This window comes from Eubalaena glacialis, chromosome 10 (genome assembly GCF_028564815.1).
Source record: "Eubalaena glacialis isolate mEubGla1 chromosome 10, mEubGla1.1.hap2.+ XY, whole genome shotgun sequence".
NCBI lineage: Eukaryota > Metazoa > Chordata > Mammalia > Artiodactyla > Balaenidae > Eubalaena > Eubalaena glacialis.
The window spans coordinates 83599615-83617812 of NC_083725.1; the positions used below are offsets into that span (position 1 = coordinate 83599615).

The 18198-nt window shown below is 37.9% G+C and overlaps 2 protein-coding genes across 9 annotated transcripts in view; both read right to left on the reverse strand.

Moving 5' to 3' along the window:
• Positions 1-13679, reverse strand: part of TSG101 (tumor susceptibility 101) — a 49177-nt gene extending 35498 nt beyond the window's left edge. For both annotated transcript variants that reach the window (XM_061203118.1, XM_061203119.1), the window contains exons 1-4: positions 13542-13679; positions 7528-7612; positions 5437-5502; positions 1591-1754 (exon numbers count right to left, since the gene is read on the reverse strand). In XM_061203118.1, the coding sequence (XP_061059101.1) occupies positions 1591-1754; positions 5437-5502; positions 7528-7612; positions 13542-13583 (357 nt within the window). In that variant the 5' untranslated portion in view covers positions 13584-13679. The remainder of the gene's footprint in view (positions 1-1590; positions 1755-5436; positions 5503-7527; positions 7613-13541) is intronic.
• A 1631-nt stretch (positions 13680-15310) lies between these two features.
• Positions 15311-18198, reverse strand: part of UEVLD (UEV and lactate/malate dehyrogenase domains) — a 46228-nt gene continuing 43340 nt past the window's right edge. For all 7 annotated transcript variants that reach the window (XM_061203127.1, XM_061203122.1, XM_061203120.1 and 4 more), the window contains one exon: positions 15311-17907. In XM_061203127.1, coding sequence (XP_061059110.1) covers positions 17740-17907 — 168 coding nt within the window. In that variant the 3' untranslated portion in view covers positions 15311-17739. The remainder of the gene's footprint in view (positions 17908-18198) is intronic.

The window sequence follows — 18198 nt, forward strand, 5'->3', positions numbered from 1 at the left end:
TTTTTTGCTTAACTTACGTGGAACCCAAACATCAAAGCGATTCACATAACCAAGCTGGTGCAAATGATTTTCAATGCTTGATTTGGATATTTTGAGTATGTTAGCTATCTCCCGCGTCGTATAATGTTGACTGTTCTCAATTAACGTCTTGATTTGATTGCTATCAACTTCAACTGGTCTACCCGACCATGCAGCATCATCCAGCGAGAAATCTACAGCATGAAACTTCGCAAACCACTTTTGACACGTCCGATCATCACAGCACCTTCTCCATACACTGCACAAATCTTTTTGTGCGTTTCAGTTGCATTTTTACCTTTCATGAAATAATAAAGCATAATATGCCAAAAATGTTGTTTTTCTTCCATCTTCAATATTAAAATGAATGGCGACACAAAAATTCACCAATTTTGATGTCTGTTTTTAAATGCACGTTGATAGGACAGCTATCACATACAATCTAACAAAATTGTTTCGAATGAAGTTAAAGACAACTAAGTGCTACTAAAGCCATCTTACGGAAAAAAACAACTGAACCTTTTGGCCAACCCAATATATATATTTTTTCAAATAAATAAATAAATTTATTTATTTATCTATCTATCTATCTATTTATTTATGGCTGCGTTGGGTCTTCGTTGCTGAGCGCGGGCTTTTTCTAGTTGCGGCAAGTGGGGGCTACTCTTTGTTGCAGTGCATGGACTTCTCATTGCACTGGCTTCTCTTGCTGTGGAGCAGGGGCTCTAGGCACACAGGCTTCAGTAGTTGTGGCTCGCGGGCTCTAGAGTGCAGACTCAGTAGTTGTGGTGCACGGGCTTAGCTGCTCCGCAGCATGTGGGGCCTTCCCGGACCAGGGCTCGAACCCATGTCCCCTGCATTGGCAGGTGGATTCTTAACCACTGCGCCACCAGGGAAGCCCCCCAATATGTTTTAAATGCATTTCCCATATGTGAATTCTGTCCATTCTTAAAGGTTCAACTCAAGCAAATAAAATAGTGACTATGTGTATTCTATAAACTACCAAGCTCTATAGAAATATATGCTTCATTTATTTATTTATTTATTCTTATAAATTCATTCACTTATTTATTATTTATTTTTGGCTGCACTGGGTCTTCGTTGTGGCACGGGGGCTTTCTCTAGTTGTGGCAAGCAGGGGCTACTCTTCGTTGCGGTGCATGGGCTTCTCATTGCAGTGGCTTCTCTTGTTGTGGAGCACGGGCTCTAGGAGCACGGGCTTCAGTAGTTGTGGCACGTGGGCTCAGTAGTTGTGGCTCACGGGCTCTCGAGTGCAGGCTCAGTAGTTGTGGCATGTGGGCTTAGTTGGTCCGCAGCATGTGGGATCTTCCCGGACCAGGGCTTGTACCCGTGTCCCCTGCATTGGCAGGAGCATTCTTAACCACTGCACCACCAGGGAAGTCCAGATATGTTTCTTTTAAAGAGCCTTTTTCAATTACCCAGCTCAGTGATTAGTGATCTTATGTGAATTTATTCTCCTTTAATCCTCCTTGAGAGTTAACAGAAAGTAAATGCTAGTGAACAAAATATATAAAATACAACGAATTCACAGAACACTCTGTTAATACTCACGTGTTTCCATTCATGTAGATAAGGAAGATATATCTTCCCGTTAGCATCCACATGCTTTCCTGTTTTAATAGTCATTGAACTAGTAGGCTTAACAAAACAGATAGGGGGATTATATGGGTATGTGTCCAGCAGCCACAGGCATATTGGAATATTATATGTAGTACCTGAGAGAGAAAGAGAAACTTCAGTTACTCTACTTTTATTATTTTTCAATAATGGCTTAGTAGGTAAGCAAGAAAGAGCTACAACTAAGCAACACTTTTAAAAAAAATCACAACAAATATTTTATGTTTCAAAGTTCTGTTTAACATCAGTTTCTCAAATTTTCAGTTTGTAAAATACATGAGCAGGATTAAGGAGCTAATTAATTACTACTCTGCCAGTGTAGTAAGTGTACTTACTGCCATAAAAATGTTATTCACAAATTATCTTTTGGTTCAAGCCATTCTTTGTTATTTGACTCTTGTCACTTCAGTTAATAAAGTTCACTGGTAAAGGATATAGAAGGAAGACCATAGATAATGGTGTCCTTTCAGAAAGTGATATGCTAGACTTGAAATTCCCTTGCCAAAAGTCACACTGTAAGACCTAATCCAAGTGTCAAACAGATGCTGACTGGTGGCCACAGCTTGACCAACGAATATGGCATTTTCAGTGGTAGTTTCAGAATCAATGATGTCATCCCCTTTTTTTTGCTTTATGTAATAGAATCTCTCTCAGTTGAGAAATTTGACTATATATAGTCAAAATGAACAGTGTTTCAAAGGATCTGATAGTTAATATACTGAACATAAATCAAAGACTTTTCTTCCTAAGGTTAAAGCCCAGTGTCCCAAGCAAACATTTGAATCACCTAACATAATTCAGATATGTTTCCCCCACTCAGAAACAGTTTTACTTCATAAAAGTATATACACATAAAATTCACTTAAAGAAATCAGTTATGGGACTTCGGATTTATTTTTCACCCAAAACTACTTCTACAATGAAAAAAAAAAAAGACTCCAATAAAATATATCCTAATACATAAAACATAACTTTATTTCCACCACCTAGAATTCTTTGCTTTGTGAAAATGATGGATTCTCCAGATTTACCTAGGCTTAGGAACTGTGCCGTACAAAAAAATGGTGAAGGAACAAAGGTTTAGTTTAAATAAAATTTACATATATGTATGCGTGTGTGTGTGTGTGTTTGTGTGTGTATGAAAAAGAGAACCCTTGTGCACTGCTGGTGGGAATATAAACTGGCGCAGCTACTATGGAAAACAGTATGGAGATTACTTAAAAATTAAAAATAGAACTACCATATGATCCAGCAATTCTACTTCTGGTTATTTATCTGAAGAAAATGAAAACACTAATTTGAAAAGATATATGCACTCCTATTTTCAATGCAACATTATTTACAATAGCCAAGATATGGAAGCAACCTAAGTACCCACTGATAGATGAATGGATAAAGAAGATGGGGTATACATATACATAATGGAATATTACTGAGCCATAAAAAAGAATGAAATCTTGCCATTTGTGACAACATGGATAGACCTAGAGGGTATTATGTTAAGTGAAATAAGTCAGACAGAGAAAGACAAATACTGTATGATTTCACTTATATGTGGAATCTAAAAAACAAAACAAATGAACAAACAAAACTAAACAGAAACAGGCTCATAGATACAAAGAAGAGGTGGTTGCCAGAGGGGAAGAAGGTGGGAGGAGAGAAATAGGTGAGGGAGATTAAGAGGTACAAACTTCCAGCTGTAAAATAAATGAATCACAGTATGATATGTACAGTGTGGGGAATACAGTCAATAATTATGTAATGTTTTGTATGGTGACAGATGGTAACTAGACTTATCATGTTGATCATTTTGAAAGGTATAGAAATATCAAATTGCTATGCTGTGTAACAGAAACTAACACAGTGTTATAGGTCAATTATATTTCAAACACACACAGATAAACAAACAAACAGAAAAAGAGATCAAATTTGTGGTTATCAGAGGTGAGGGCTGGAGGGAAGGGAGAATTGTAGGACGGTAGACATAAGGTACAAACTTCCAGTTATAAAATAAGCAAGGGGACTTCCCTGGTGGCACAGTGATTAAGAATCCGCCTGCCAGTGCAGGGGACACAGGTTCGTACCCTGGTCCGGGAAGATCCCACATGCCACGGAGCAACTAAGCCCGTGCGCCACAACTACTGAGCCCAGGTGCCACAACTACTGAAGCCTGCGCGCCTAGAGCCCGTGCTCCGCTACAAGAGAAACCACTGCAATGAGAAGCCCACGCACCGCAACGAAGAGTAGCCCCTGCTCGCCGCAACTAGAGAAAGCTCGCGAGCAGCAACGAAGACCCAACGCAGCCAGAAAAAAAAAAAAAAAAAGTAAGTACTGGGAATGTAATGTACAACATGATAAATGTCATGAACACTGCTGTATGTTATATATGAAAGCTGTTAAGAGAGTAAACATCGCAACTTGATGAAAACTTAAGAATTTTCATCACAAGGGAAAAATATTTTTTTCTGTTTCTCTAATTTTGTATCTATATAAGATAACAGATGTTCACTAAACTTACTGAGGTAATCATTTCTTGATGTATGAAGTCAATCATTACGCTGTATACCTTAAACTTATTCAGTGCTATATGTCAATTACATCTCAATAAAACTGGAAGAAAAAAATAATAAATGTCTTTAATTATGTCTACGATAGTCTTCTGCCTCCTTCTCTCTCCCACATACCTTTTTCCCTCACCAGAGCTTACTTCCTGGGGTAAAGGCAGTCAGTAGTCCTGAATTTTACTCGTATTTGCTCTATAAAATGCTGATGCTCAAGTGTTTTTTCCCTCTGCCTGGGATGTCCATTCTGTTATGAATGGTTCACTCATCCTTTAATACCAAATTTGAACGTCATTTCTTTGATGACCTTCCCACGTGTTCTTGTTCTCCTCTGTAATCTCACAGCACCTTTATATTTCATTATTCTGTAACAGGTATAGAATAGTGTAAATATCTATTTATTCCGTTTCCCCTATTTGTGTATGTTCTTCCAGAGAAGGTACATCCTTTATTCACCTTTGTATCCCTAGCCCTTTTCCCCCACGCATAGCAGGTACTATATAAAATCAATGGGTAGGTTACTGAGACACAGGTCTTAGATAGTCACAAGGAATAACTAACAAACAGAGCTGTCCACAGTTGCTCATGAAGCTGAATGCTCCATTATCATTGTAAGTATTCCAGCAGAGGGTGGCTGACTAACAGAGACGTAATTATCCATCATCAGCATTACAACCATAAATAATAGCTACTTTTGATATACCAGCCTCTGTGCTAAGTCCTTTACATACATTATTACAAATGAATTCTTCTTTGAGTTAGGTACTATTATCCAAATGTTACAGATGCCCATTGTCACAAAACTAATAGATTACAGAGGGAGAACTAAAACCTTACTCTGCCCTGACTGTAAAGCCTCTATCTTAGTCACTATACTATACAGCTTCCCATTGTCAGATAAGTTTGAGTAGGGTGGGAGCTGAACTAGGAGACAGCTAAGATCCCTTTCTAGTTCTAAGATTCTCTGATTCTCTGAAACAAACTCTTCCAGTGCACTGAGGCACTTATTTGTTGATATATCTTGGTAAGGAAGTAGGGGAAAAAAGCTGAAAATATTAGGTGCTGCTGCCAAATGAAGTTCAATTAGAATAGGAGGTGAAGTTTCTATATTATCATGAAAGTCACAAGAAAGCAAGCTTAATTACCTACAATTTTCTGGCAACTAAATGTGAATTAAAATGCATCTATGCTGGAAACATGAATCACATAAGACATTTACCTCTATAAGGCACAGGAATCGTTCCAGTGAGGTTCATTAGTTCCCTGGAACTGCCATCATTAAAAACTAAAAGGTAAGAATAATGAGTTAATCAACAAGCATTTTCACAGATACTCCCACATAAGTTATTCTTATGTTTCAGAAACAACAGTTAAAACACATTATTACCCTTGAAAGGGACTAACTTGTTAATGTTCATATATTTTGTCCAATAATAAAGTATCCTTTGTTGATTCACTTAATGGGATCAGCTTTTGAATGAGTAAAGATGCTATGAATTACTTGGAAAAATAAATGTTAATACTACAGTCCCAATAATATGAGCTCTGGATCCCCAACCAACATGATTATAAAATTACTTAAAAATCACTATTAACTGATACCATATTAAATATTAACCTAATATTTTCAGATGTTTATTCCCACTCACTGTCATTCTCAATCCCAATGTAGTATCCCACAGTATGAAAAAGGAAAAAAGTTTTCACAGTCAAATACGGACATCTTCTTTTAATACAAATATTTCTCACATCGCACAAGTTTTCCTACCTATAATTGATTGAATAACTAGGGCACATACTTTGTGTTACATGGACTGCTATTATCTGTAATAATGATTTGGAATTAACACTGTATTACAGAGGAAAGGCTGTAATGTACAGTACAAGAACACAGAACTGTACTGTTGACCTCAGTTCTTTTACCTACTATTGACAATTATAAACTGTGCTGTAATTTATTCTGATCTTGTATTTTAAAAAGACCACCGTATTTAATTTTAGGGTCATATTTACTCTAAAAGCATGTTGATGACAATGGTTTAGACTTGGTCCAGGCTGTGTGGCTGTATATATAATATTCGTTCAATGATGTTGGAGTCTTTGTCAGTTTTGATCAACATTTATTCTTTTAGTATTCAGTAAAAACTATACACTTACCATAAAGTTCTAGCCTTTGTCACTTTATTCCCCCATTGAAGCCATTTTTAAATTAACTCTAATTTTGGTAATATGAGTTTTTTTGCAGATCTAAATACCATAGTACAGTATGTGGACAGGAAGGAGAATTATGCCCTAGTTTGGGAGAGGACTTCCAGTTCATGACTTTGTTGTTCAGGAAATTCAGGATTGATTCCCCCTCTGCTGCCTCTCACCAGGCTCCTGTTTACAAAGCCCTGGGGGCGAGTGGAGTTTCGAGTGAGAGTCTCAGCTACAAAATTCAGCTCTTTGCCCTCATTGCCAAGGGCCTCACAATGGGCAGGAGGCAGCATGGGTTTCCCTTGGCCCTGGCACATTTGGTGTTTACTAGGAGACGGGGTTGGAGAGATTATGTTAGGATTGGTGGGGCCAAAAAGACTGTTTAAAAAAAAAAAAAAAACCCTCTAAATATTGTCATTTCTTACTTAAATCACAACTTCATTTCATCTCAATAGAAGGTGGACACAAATTGTCACCTACCTACTCTACAGAATTAAGGACAATAGTTTTTAAGTGTTTTCTTCATCTATGAAATGAAAAGGTAGTCCAGAATATAGTTTTACAAAATGTGTTCCTAAGAATATAAAGAGATGTTCTAGAGAGAAAAAAGGTTCACTAGTTAATTAACTTTAGAATATACTGAACAATGTATTATCTTCTCTCCCCCCTTGGTGAGGCATAATGACACATTAGCATATTAAAGGCTCTGAGAAATCTTGTTGCAAAGAAACCCATTTAATTTTGTTTAATCTATAAGTGCTCAAACTTAACCTCAGAATCCCCTCTACCCACGCCCCCAAAGCAACATTCTTCACAACTATGGACACTATTTTGGGAAATGATGGACTAAACTATTTTTAACATCACCTCTAGTTCTAAATTTGCATTAGTTCTATGTTAGAGTAGTATATTAAAACTTAAAATAACTAAACAAATATAATATGTTATTATAGGATCTTGTAATTTCCTATCTCTCACAACTTTTTTTTAGGTGAAGGTTAGTCCTACAATGAAAAACCCAACAAACTTAAAGGGAAAATGGGAAACCTACAATTATTAACAAAAAGAGTAAACTCAAAGTATAGTACTTGATATTTTTATTATATAAACTCACCATATGAATCCAATACAGGTTTGAGATCTTTGTATAAAGTAATAACACTGACAGTTTCACGTACAGTTAGGTCTCTGTATTTGTACTGAAAAGGAAAATTACAAATGAATTTAGTTTAAAACCAATGCCCATATTTTACTGCTAGGTTAATTTTCTTAAAATCTTATTTTCTTAATAGCACTCTTCTTAAAAGTATAATGGTTCTGAGTGATCATTAACATTAATTAAATAAAGACTGAAAGAACCTCAGTAGCTTTTTCTCCTGCCACCTATTCAAACTTTTACCTCCATTTTAGCTCTTTTTCCAACTTAAAAGGCCCTCCGCCAAATCAAATCTTAATCATTCTCAAAGACCTAGTTTACATCACTTTCCTTCTCAATGAATCCTTTTCCAGACTTCCCTTTAGCCCAAAACGATCTCTCCCTCTCCAGCATTCATCGTCAATACTATTTTGCAATTTACCATGTGCTGTATCGTATTCTCATACCCCTGCCTTGTACCACTCCAGTCCAGGAAAACTAGGAACCTTGCTTACACAACTCTTAGCAGATTAGGAAATCAGGAGATGGGGATCCCCATCTGTTCACAACACACTGAAGCTCACCAGCTGACAAGCTTCATTCATGCACAAAGCTTTCAATCAGCTTTTAGTGCTTCTCTCTTAAAAAGGAACAGTCAGCTATTCCAAAAAGAAAGACTCCAAGAAACATGTCACAGACGGAAACGGAAAGAAGGAACTAAGAATAAAAATAACGCAAGGAGAAAAAAACTTCAAAAAGAATTAGCATTAAAAATTTCAAAGACAGAAGAAACGATATTGTATCCATGAAACAAGAACACTCAGAAAAGAAAGGACTCTTGGACATTAAAAAAAAGTGAGAGTAGAAATAAAACATCCAATAGAAGGATTACAATATAAAGTCAAAGAAATCTCAGAAATCTCAGAGACCAGCACAAAAGACAGTGATAGACAATAAGGGAGAAAATACAAGAAAAATTAGGAAATAAATCCAGGTCTACTCAAAGGCATCTCTTCAGCAGTTCTTGACCTCTTTTGTCCTGAAGCACCAATTTTTCCATGCTATGGGATCAGTACTATTACCACACACATATTCTTCTTTCTCCTGTCTTATTCACACAAAAACATTCCTTACCTCCCTTCCCCCTCCACCTACAACCAAACTTCTCTCAGTTCCCCTTTACAGCAAACTCCTGCAAGGAGCTTCCTACTTTTGCTGTCTGTAATTGCTCTCTTCCTACTCTCTCCTCTTAAAGCTTTTTATTATGGAACATTTCAAAGGTATCCAAAAGTAGAACAGTATAATAAATCCCCTGCTTCAGCACTACACCCAGCTTCAACAATCAACTCATAGCCAATCTTATTTAATCTATAATCTCATTCACCTTTCCCTCCTCCTGTATTATTCTGAAGCAAATGGTAACATCATATCCTATTACCCATAAATATTTTAGTACGTATCTTTAAAAGATAAGAACTTTTTAAAAAAGCCCACAATACTATTATCGCACTAAAATAATCACTATTTCCTTATATCATAAAATATGCAGTCTCATGTCATTTTTTTTTTTTTTAGTTTGTTTGAATGGAGATCCAAATAAAGACCACATATTTCAATCTGTTAAAATGTCCTTTAGGCCTCTTTTAATCTACAGATTCTCTCCCACCCCTCTTTTTTGATAATAGCTTTACTGAGATATAATTCACATACCATATAATTCACACATTTAAAGTGACTTACGTAAGGCTCAGTGGCTGTTAGTACATTCAGAGTTGTACAACCGCCACCACAATCAATTTTAGAACATCTTCATCACCCCCAAAAGAAACGCACACGCTGTAGCAATCACCCACTCACTCCACCAGCGACATCCCCTTTCACCCTAGACAACTGCTAATCTATTTTGTTTCTATCAATTTGCCTATTCTGGACATTTCATATAAATGGAATTATATAGTCTGTGGTCATTTATGACTACCTTCTTTCACTTAGCAGGTTTTCAAGGCACGTTCATGTTGCTGAATAATATTCCATTATATGGATATAACACATTTTATTTATCTCATCAGTGGGCCCATTTCTATTTTAACCCCTTGAAACTTACTTGTTGAAGAAATCGGTTCATTTGTCCTACAGAAGCTCCCACAGTTTGGACTTTGCTAACTGCATCCCCTTGGTGTAGTTTAATATATATGTTCCTATTCCCTTTGTATTTCTTGTGAATTAGTAGTTGGATCTGGAAGTTATGATCTTGTCATGATTTTTTTCTAAATTTTACTTTTTTTTTCCTCCACTGTCTTCCCCGCTCTCTGGCAAGATCATTTCACAGATGATGGTGTTTTTCCATCAAGTAGCATATGACATCTAGGTATCTCTCCGTGATGTTAACCACTGATGCTCAAAGACTAGACCCATTCTCTTCAAACCCACTCCAATCAGGGTTTTCCACTTTCACTGAAATTGCTCATTAACGTCACCATTAACTGCCACACATGGCCATATGCAATGGCCAATCCTCAGTCTTCATCTTACTTAACCTATCACAGCAGCATTTGACCAAGTTAATTCCTTCCTCTTAACACATGTTCTTCACTTGATTTGCAGGACACCACTGCTTCTTTTTCTCCTCTCTGTGGCTGCCCCTTCTCAGTGTCTTTGCTGGTTCTTTCTCTTCTCCTAACCTCTTATCTTAATAATATTGAGCCCCAGGGCTCAGTCCTTGGTCCTCTTCTTTATCTCAACTCACTCCTTTGGTGATCTCCATGCATGGCTTAAAATAACATTTATACACTGATAACTCCCAAATTTAAAAATTCCAGTCTGAACCTCTTTCCTGAACTCCAGACATGTATATCCAATTACCAATTTGATATCTCCACTTGGATATCTAATGAATGTCAAATTTAACATGATCAAAATTGAACTCCTTATCTTCCCCCCAAAATCTATGCCTCTTACAGTCTTCCATGTCTGTATCCTTCTAGTTGCTCAGGACAAAAGCTTTGACATTATCCTGGATGCCTCTCTTTCCTACACATCCACAGTGAGTCTGTCGGAAAACCCTGTTAGCTCTACCTTCAAAAATATCCAGAACCTGATCACTCCTCACTACCTTCATAGCTACACTTAGGTTACTACAACTGCCTCCTTAGAGTTGTCTCTGCTTCCACTCTACTGAACCTCCTACAGTCTAGTCTCAGCACAGCAGCGAGAGCTATACTGTTAACAGATCAGGGGCTTCCCACCATACTCCAAGTACAAGCCAAAGTGCTTACAGTGGCCTGCAAGACCCTCCAAAATCTACCACCCCTTTATTCAGCACTGTTTCCCCTTGCTCACTGCAGTCCAGCCCCCTTAGCTCCCTTTGCTGTTCCTCTATCATGCATGACAAGCTTCTGTCTCAGGGCCCTTGTGCTTGTTTTTCCTTCTTCCTGGAATGTTCTTACTCCAGATTGTTCCAGTTTGCTTCCTCACCTCTTTCAGGTCTTGCTCAAATAGACCTCAGGAAGGCCTTCCTTTACTATTCTATAATATTGCAACCTATCCTATTCTCACGTTTGAGCACTCTATCACCCTTTCCTGCTTTACTTTTCTCCAAAGTACTTAACACCTTCTAACATGCTACTTAATGTACTTACTGAGTTGTTTATTGCCTTCTAATAGAATTTAAATTCCACACTGTCTGTTCACTGTTGTATCCCTAGAATCTAAAACAGTGTGAAGTGCATTACAATCTTTAATGTGCCAGCTCTCTCCTACCTAGTTAGTAGTGACTCCACCTCTAGGAATGCTGTAGATATAGCATGTAAGAATACAGGTAGTTGTCTGTATGAAAAATACAAAAGTTATTTGTGTAAAGGAAGATGGACCAATAGTATAAATATACCTCTCTTAACTGCAAAAACAATGACAGAGAGGTTGTTAAACTAAAAGCTGTATTTAAGTTGGGAGCTAAAATAAATGCTCAAAGGAAAAAAACACCTGTAGTAATATATAAAAAGATAATATACTGTTCTATGTCAATTATACCTCAAAAAAGACGTAAGTCAAAGCAGGTGGCCCAAAGTAACATGTTGGGTGATGGAAGTCCCAGAATCAGATAAAGAGTAAAGGACCATCACCCTAGCAATGTGTCCAAGGTCCTGGCTACCAATGCCTACACTGGACCACATCCAACTGAAAGGATAACACCTGAAGCTAGCCCTCCACCAGGAGGAAGAAATTCCACAGATTGCTTCTATTATCCTACTTATTATTCCTACCTATCTATCTATTCACAGGCTGGAGAGAAAACATGCCGATACTCAGAATGGACATCACCACTTGTAAGAGACTCGGTTTTTCAGATATTGGGCCAAGAACCAAAAGAAAGACAGAATGCCCTCTCCCACCTCTTCCCTATGTCCTTTTTTGTTCTTAGGATATGAAGAGGGTGGAGGGAAAAGACAGGTGGAGGTATAAAATATCTTCTAAAGATGTCCTGCCTCTGTCTTTGAAGGCAGGTTCCTCTGCAGAAAGTTTAGGAAAACTAATTATGGTTTTTAAAATTCAAAACCAATATTTGAATATTCCTGTCCTTGTATGTAAATACCTTCATACATATAAATTAAGGAATAAACCTTAAGGGCAATGTTATCAACTTTAAAGATAAAAAAAATGGTACGGAACAGATACTCTTCAGTTACATAGTATATAAAACAATGTACTTTTAAAAAAAAGCAATATATAAATGTTACAACATAGACCTCTGCCACAATCTTCTAGGGCTCCCTAAAACTTCCTCTACAATTAAGGATAATTACTTTATCGAAAGAAAATCAAATCAACTGTACCTCAATTTTTTTAAAAAAGAAAGAAAATCAGAAGCCTAGAAGATATGATTAGAACAATCAAGAGAAGCTTTATTTAAAAAACCATCACTTTCTCTTTAGAGATTATCTGCTCTTCCATCAAAGACTATAGGGATGATTTTACTGGGGGAAAAAGTATATTTTTCAAAGGAATAAGTTCATACATAATAGTGTATTTTAATACTATTGAAAACTGTTTAAACTTCTTTGCTTCCTACCATTCTTGTTTTGACAAAAGTATCTAAAGCTAATCGTTTAACTGGAGAAGATTCTACACTCAACCATTTCACATACATCTTATTCCAATTAGCTGTGGTAAACTGAAAAAAACCAAAAAACAAAAAAACCACCCAGTTCACTCCGGTATCAGGTGCCACATTTTAAGTAGTTGTCAAAATAACTCACGGCTTTAAATACAAAATGCCTACCTGCTTTTTTAAAAAATGAAAAAAATACACCGGTCTTGAACGGTGAAGATTAAAAATTTCAAAGCAAATAATTCCGCGTTTTAAGTAGCATACAATTAAAGGTAGTCACTCTTAGCAAATCAAAGTCCCTGAAATGGTAATGGAATTCTATTTATTTCACCCGATGTAGGGAGGTACCGGTATTCTGACTTCTCAGGACGTTTTTACCTATAACTGAGCCAATTCAACCAAAAGTTATGATCTCCCGCGGGTCGGCTATTGAGCTGCGTGCGGAATACAAACTGAAAAGGACACAATCTCCGGGGGCCGGGAGGGAAGGGCGAAGACGGACGAACCCTACACTAGGACACAAGTGGAGGAGTACCCACGACCGAGTTTTAAGTACAACCCTCTCTTTGTGTTGATAAAAACTAAGACGAAAACTATACTCCCCCAAAGACTGCTCCAAACTCTCCCTGAAAAGAGGAGGGCGGGCGGCAGGTGGCAGGCAGCCTCGGCTCCGCGCCTTTGTTGACCGTCGCCGCCCCCCGCGCCCCGGCCCAGGATCCCGGCACCGGGCGACAGGCATCCCGGAGCTGGGGCGGCGGAGGCGGCCGGGCACTGCCCGGGGCTTCGGGCCCGCCCCGGGGGGCTCGCTAGGCTGGTCGGGAAGGCCCCGGCGGCGCGGAAGGGAGCGGTGGGTGCGCGCCGAGAGGCGAGCGCGCCGCGGCCTCACCTTGGACACCATTTTCTTGAGCTGGCTCTCCGACCCCGCCATGGCGGCCGCCTTGCGACTCCCGTCCCCACAGGCAGAGGGTCGGCCGCTCCGGGGCTGCCCCAGGCCGCCCCACACAGTCGCACACCACAGAGCCGGCCCCCCACCCCCCCGCCTCTACCAACAGGAAATCGGCCACCACGCCAGCGCTTCCGCTTCCCTTACGTCACTTCCGAGGTCGGTGACCGAGGGTGGGCGTGGATAGAGCTCGGCTGGCCGAGCAATCTTGTGCAGTTTTGTGTTCTTCTCTTCAAATGGCCAATGTTTTTACACTAGTTCATTATGTTGTGAATCTTTCCAAGAGTGCAATCTTGTTCCGAGGGTGGAAACTCTGAGCCGGGATAAGATTGGCAGGTCTTTGACAGTTGCCCTTAGACTAAGAGCGCAGGTGCAGGGAGGGGAAGAAGTACGAAGATCTTGCCAGTGAGCTTAAACGATTGATTCATCAGGTGGGAAGGCACTGGACTGGAGTCAGAAAACTGTTCTGCCACTGACTTGCCCTTCTGATAATAGCAGGCAAATGCACTGCTAGTTCGAGCTTCAGTTTTTTCCAACTCTAAGATGAAAAGCTTGCAAAAGGCGATGCCCAGGATCTCTCTGATTATCAGGTTGTTTTTCATTTTTAAGGTGAAAAGTTCATCATACTACATTCCCGAGGGCAAAGTGCAGAGCCCTCGTTTCACAGGAAGCCAGGCAGTAATTTCTTCTACAGGAAATCATTCCTCTAATCCAAGTGCTTGGATTAAGCATTTTAATCCAAGCCCCCATTTCTCCTTGGTGCCCAGACATCCTACCTTCTACCTTGGACTCCGTGTGTGTACTAGCCTGTCCACTAACAAAGTCCAAGTCTTTGAGGGCAGACTCATCTTCAGATCCTCATTGTCTTATTATACAGTGCAAGAGTAGGTACTCTATCTTAATTGAATTTCTACTACCCATAAAAATTCCTCATGGTCATTTATATTAGTCATTATTGTTGCACATCACCACCAGTTTTGTAAGTCCAGTGCCGTTCGAGGTACTGTAAAGCTTGGGTTTGACGGTGTGAAGTATGATTATTTGGATGATATTAGCATAGTGCTACTGGGGAACAGGCTGTGGTATTAATTCTCTTCTAAATTGGCATCTAAATGAAGGTCACATACACAAAGAGGGCCTAATTGACAACATGTGGAAGCATCATTACACATTGTTGCCAACACACACACACAAAATAAAGTCTATTTTAATAGGTATCTTTCTTTGGACACTATATATTAGTTAAGCACACAGCTCCAGTCAAACCAAACTATAGGGCAGTCTATCCTTCCCTACACCTTTTCTTTGTCCCTTAAAAGTAATGTGCTTTTCAAACTATTCTTAAAGCCACAGCTTACCCAGGAGCACCTTCAATTAGAGCAATTCTACTTTTATCAATTGGAAGAGTGTAGGTAATATATTGTTCAAAAGGTTTTCTTGTTAAAAATAATTTTTTAAAGTTTGAAAACAATTAACAAAATCCATTCTCTTCATTTTGCACTTAAGCCACTTAAAATGAAGTAACTAAATATCCTGGGGACTGTATGAATTATAGGAAAGAATCTTTCTCCTCAATCTGAATACATTTCCTTCCACTCAATAAATTAGGAATCTCCTGGTAATTTTAAAGTCAAAGTTTATTTTATTCATTATTCTTGATATTTAAGAATAACTACAATGTAAATTGGAAAATAAAATATTTATCTGTTACAATATCAAAGAAGCATTTTAATCCAAGCCCCATTAAAAACCATAACAAGAGACACTGCATGATTTTGGAAAGATGAAAAAAGTGAAAGTTAATAGAAGCATCATGAATGTCAAATTATCACCAAATCACAGTGAGGTTGGTGGTGGTACTGCTTCTTGACTTACATATGGAACTTACTATATGATTTATAATACTCAACACTCAAGGAAATATCTGATAGAATTACTTCTATATTGTGGGCTTCTGTAGGGCAAGGGCTATTATTACTCATCTTTTGACTACTCAGATTCTAACACAGTACCTGGAATAACAGTAGACGCAATAAGTATTGTTGTAGTGACATGTTCCTTTTATAATTAATGTAGTGAATTCTTAGCAATTCATCTATTTATACAGTATCTTGTAATTAGGTTATTGTTCAAGAGCACAATTAGGTATCTGATATTAGAAAAGGCGACTTTAAAAACACAAGAAATGGTCCTTTTAGTTTTACTTTCTTATTTCATACAAAAGGACAGTGAGGATATACTATTAGAGTTAACACCAAAATAACCTACCCATGCAGTGAAATTACACAGAACTAATGCTCTTCTCTTCAAATGGCCAATGTTTTTACACTAGTTCATTATGGTGTGAATCTTTCCAAGCATATTAAATACTTTTCTACTTAAACATGGAACACTGAATATAATTTCACCTTTTCTTTATGATTTAAGCTCATCATCATAAGCATCCATTATTATGCTAAATCAGCATTAGTTTGACTGTTTCCTCTCTACCTAAGGTATGTCTGCCCTTATAATCCATCTGGCTCCTATCTCATTGACCAGGTTTAGGTTACCTATAATATGCTTTCAAAGCACCTGGGACTTCTTCACAGCACTTATTACACTTGCAATTGTACATTGATTTGTGAGACTTGATTACTCTGTTTCCATACTAGATTATAAGCACCATGAGGGCTTGTACCTAGTCCAGGTGTGCTCACCACTGTATCTGCAGTGCCCAATATGGCACCTGGTGTATAGCAGGCTCCCAGTTATTTAACTGAATGACTACATAACTAAACGCCTACTTCAGTGCATACCTCCCCCATCCCCCCCAGCTAGTTGCTGAGGGCAAGTCTGGGAAGTCAGAGAATCAGTCTTTCTAAAAACTATATTGAAAAAAAAAAGCCTCTACATGAGAATATAAGAGTATAGAACCCCAGCTTTAGGGTCTTGTGGTAACTATTTCCGCTTTTATGCTTTTTCCCTCTTCTAGTACTTCGAAAAAGTAGAGGTTGTATGTAAGTGTCCCTTAGTCATGAGATCTTGGGCACTAAACCTCAATTTCCTCCTCTATAAAATGATGATAATAGTCCCTACCTCAGTGGGTTACTGTGAGGATTAATAAATAATCCTAAGGAATAAAACAATAAAGTACTCATCACACTGCCAGAAATACTAGAAGTGTTGATGCTAGTTGTTGCTATTAGTTGTGTGTCACATTCGTAATAATATGCTATCTTTCACATATGAAGATATTGTCATTATTGACCCATCACCAAAGTAAATCATTTCTTCAGGAGTAGTTAAAGGATTTGCTCAGACAATCAGCCCACCCAACCTCTCTCCATTAAGACCAATGGCTTTTATGAAAGCCTCATATTTTAGCTTTAAAGTAAACTGCTTGGCTTTCATTCATAACTTACTTGCACTAAAAATACACATTCTCTATGGTTCTACTTATGTCACAGTGCGTTCCTGAGATGTCGGAGATCTTATATAGCCCAGGAAGAGGTTATAGAAAATTCCAGAAAGGACAGTCCCACTGGAAATTAAAGTATACTTTTTCTTCATATATTAAAAAATTTCATTTTCCTTTTTACTATTTTAAAGTACATGTAAAATTCTTTTCCATTTTTTTGGTAGCTAATTAATTTGAAGAGGGAAAACAAAATGCTTTATTATCATTAATACCAACTGTATTTTAAAGAAGAAAAATTAATAGCTTAAATTGTGGATCCTTTGAGTGTATAGCTGGCACAGATTTTGTAAATCCATACTGGGCCTTCGGCTTATCATGGTTATTGTAACAGTCAAAGAGTAATTTTCCTTTAAAAATGTATCATTTTCAAAGTATTCCCAAAGTGCTGTTTTGCTAATTGAGGATACATAATTTTAAAATGATGCATATTGCAGATGAATGTTTATCTCTGCTGTAGGTTTAAAGAATGGTATAGATATCTCAAGAACAACAAAGAAAATTAGATTTTTTTCCTTCTTATCTAACTACCTAAGGATTCATATTACAAAGCCAGCCAAGAAACCATCTACCTTAACCAAGCAGTTTTTAAGGATAAATAATAAGACAAAGAAGTTCTCAGCCCTATATATATGTTGGTAAAATTAAATGACCTTTCCTTTCAAGTAACTCTGAACTTTAGAATCAAAGTTTTAACTGTTGCTGGAGACTATGTATTGATGATGCGCTGCTCTGGAGTTTCTCAGTCACTGTATCTTCTTTCACTGTGGTCTTGATGACTTCAGACACTCCACTGGTTCCAAGGATGCAAGGCAAACTTAAAAACACTTCACTATTTATATCATAATATCCCTGAAATGAAAAAAATTGGGATTATATTAGAGCTGAATCACTGCAAAAAAGATAATACCATAAATATGGATATTTTCTTGCTTTTCTGGTCCTAGAAGTACAAAGTGATACAAGTTGAACTTTAAAAAAAATTGTTCATTTATTTCCTAAATTCGAGTTACTGTTTCACAAAATTTTTGTGAAACGGGAGGAACTTGGTCAAAGACACCCACTTTACGGGGAGGTAAGCTAGCTCCCTGCAATATGGGTAACAGGCTGGGGGTTAAGAAAAATAATGTCAGAGTGAATTCC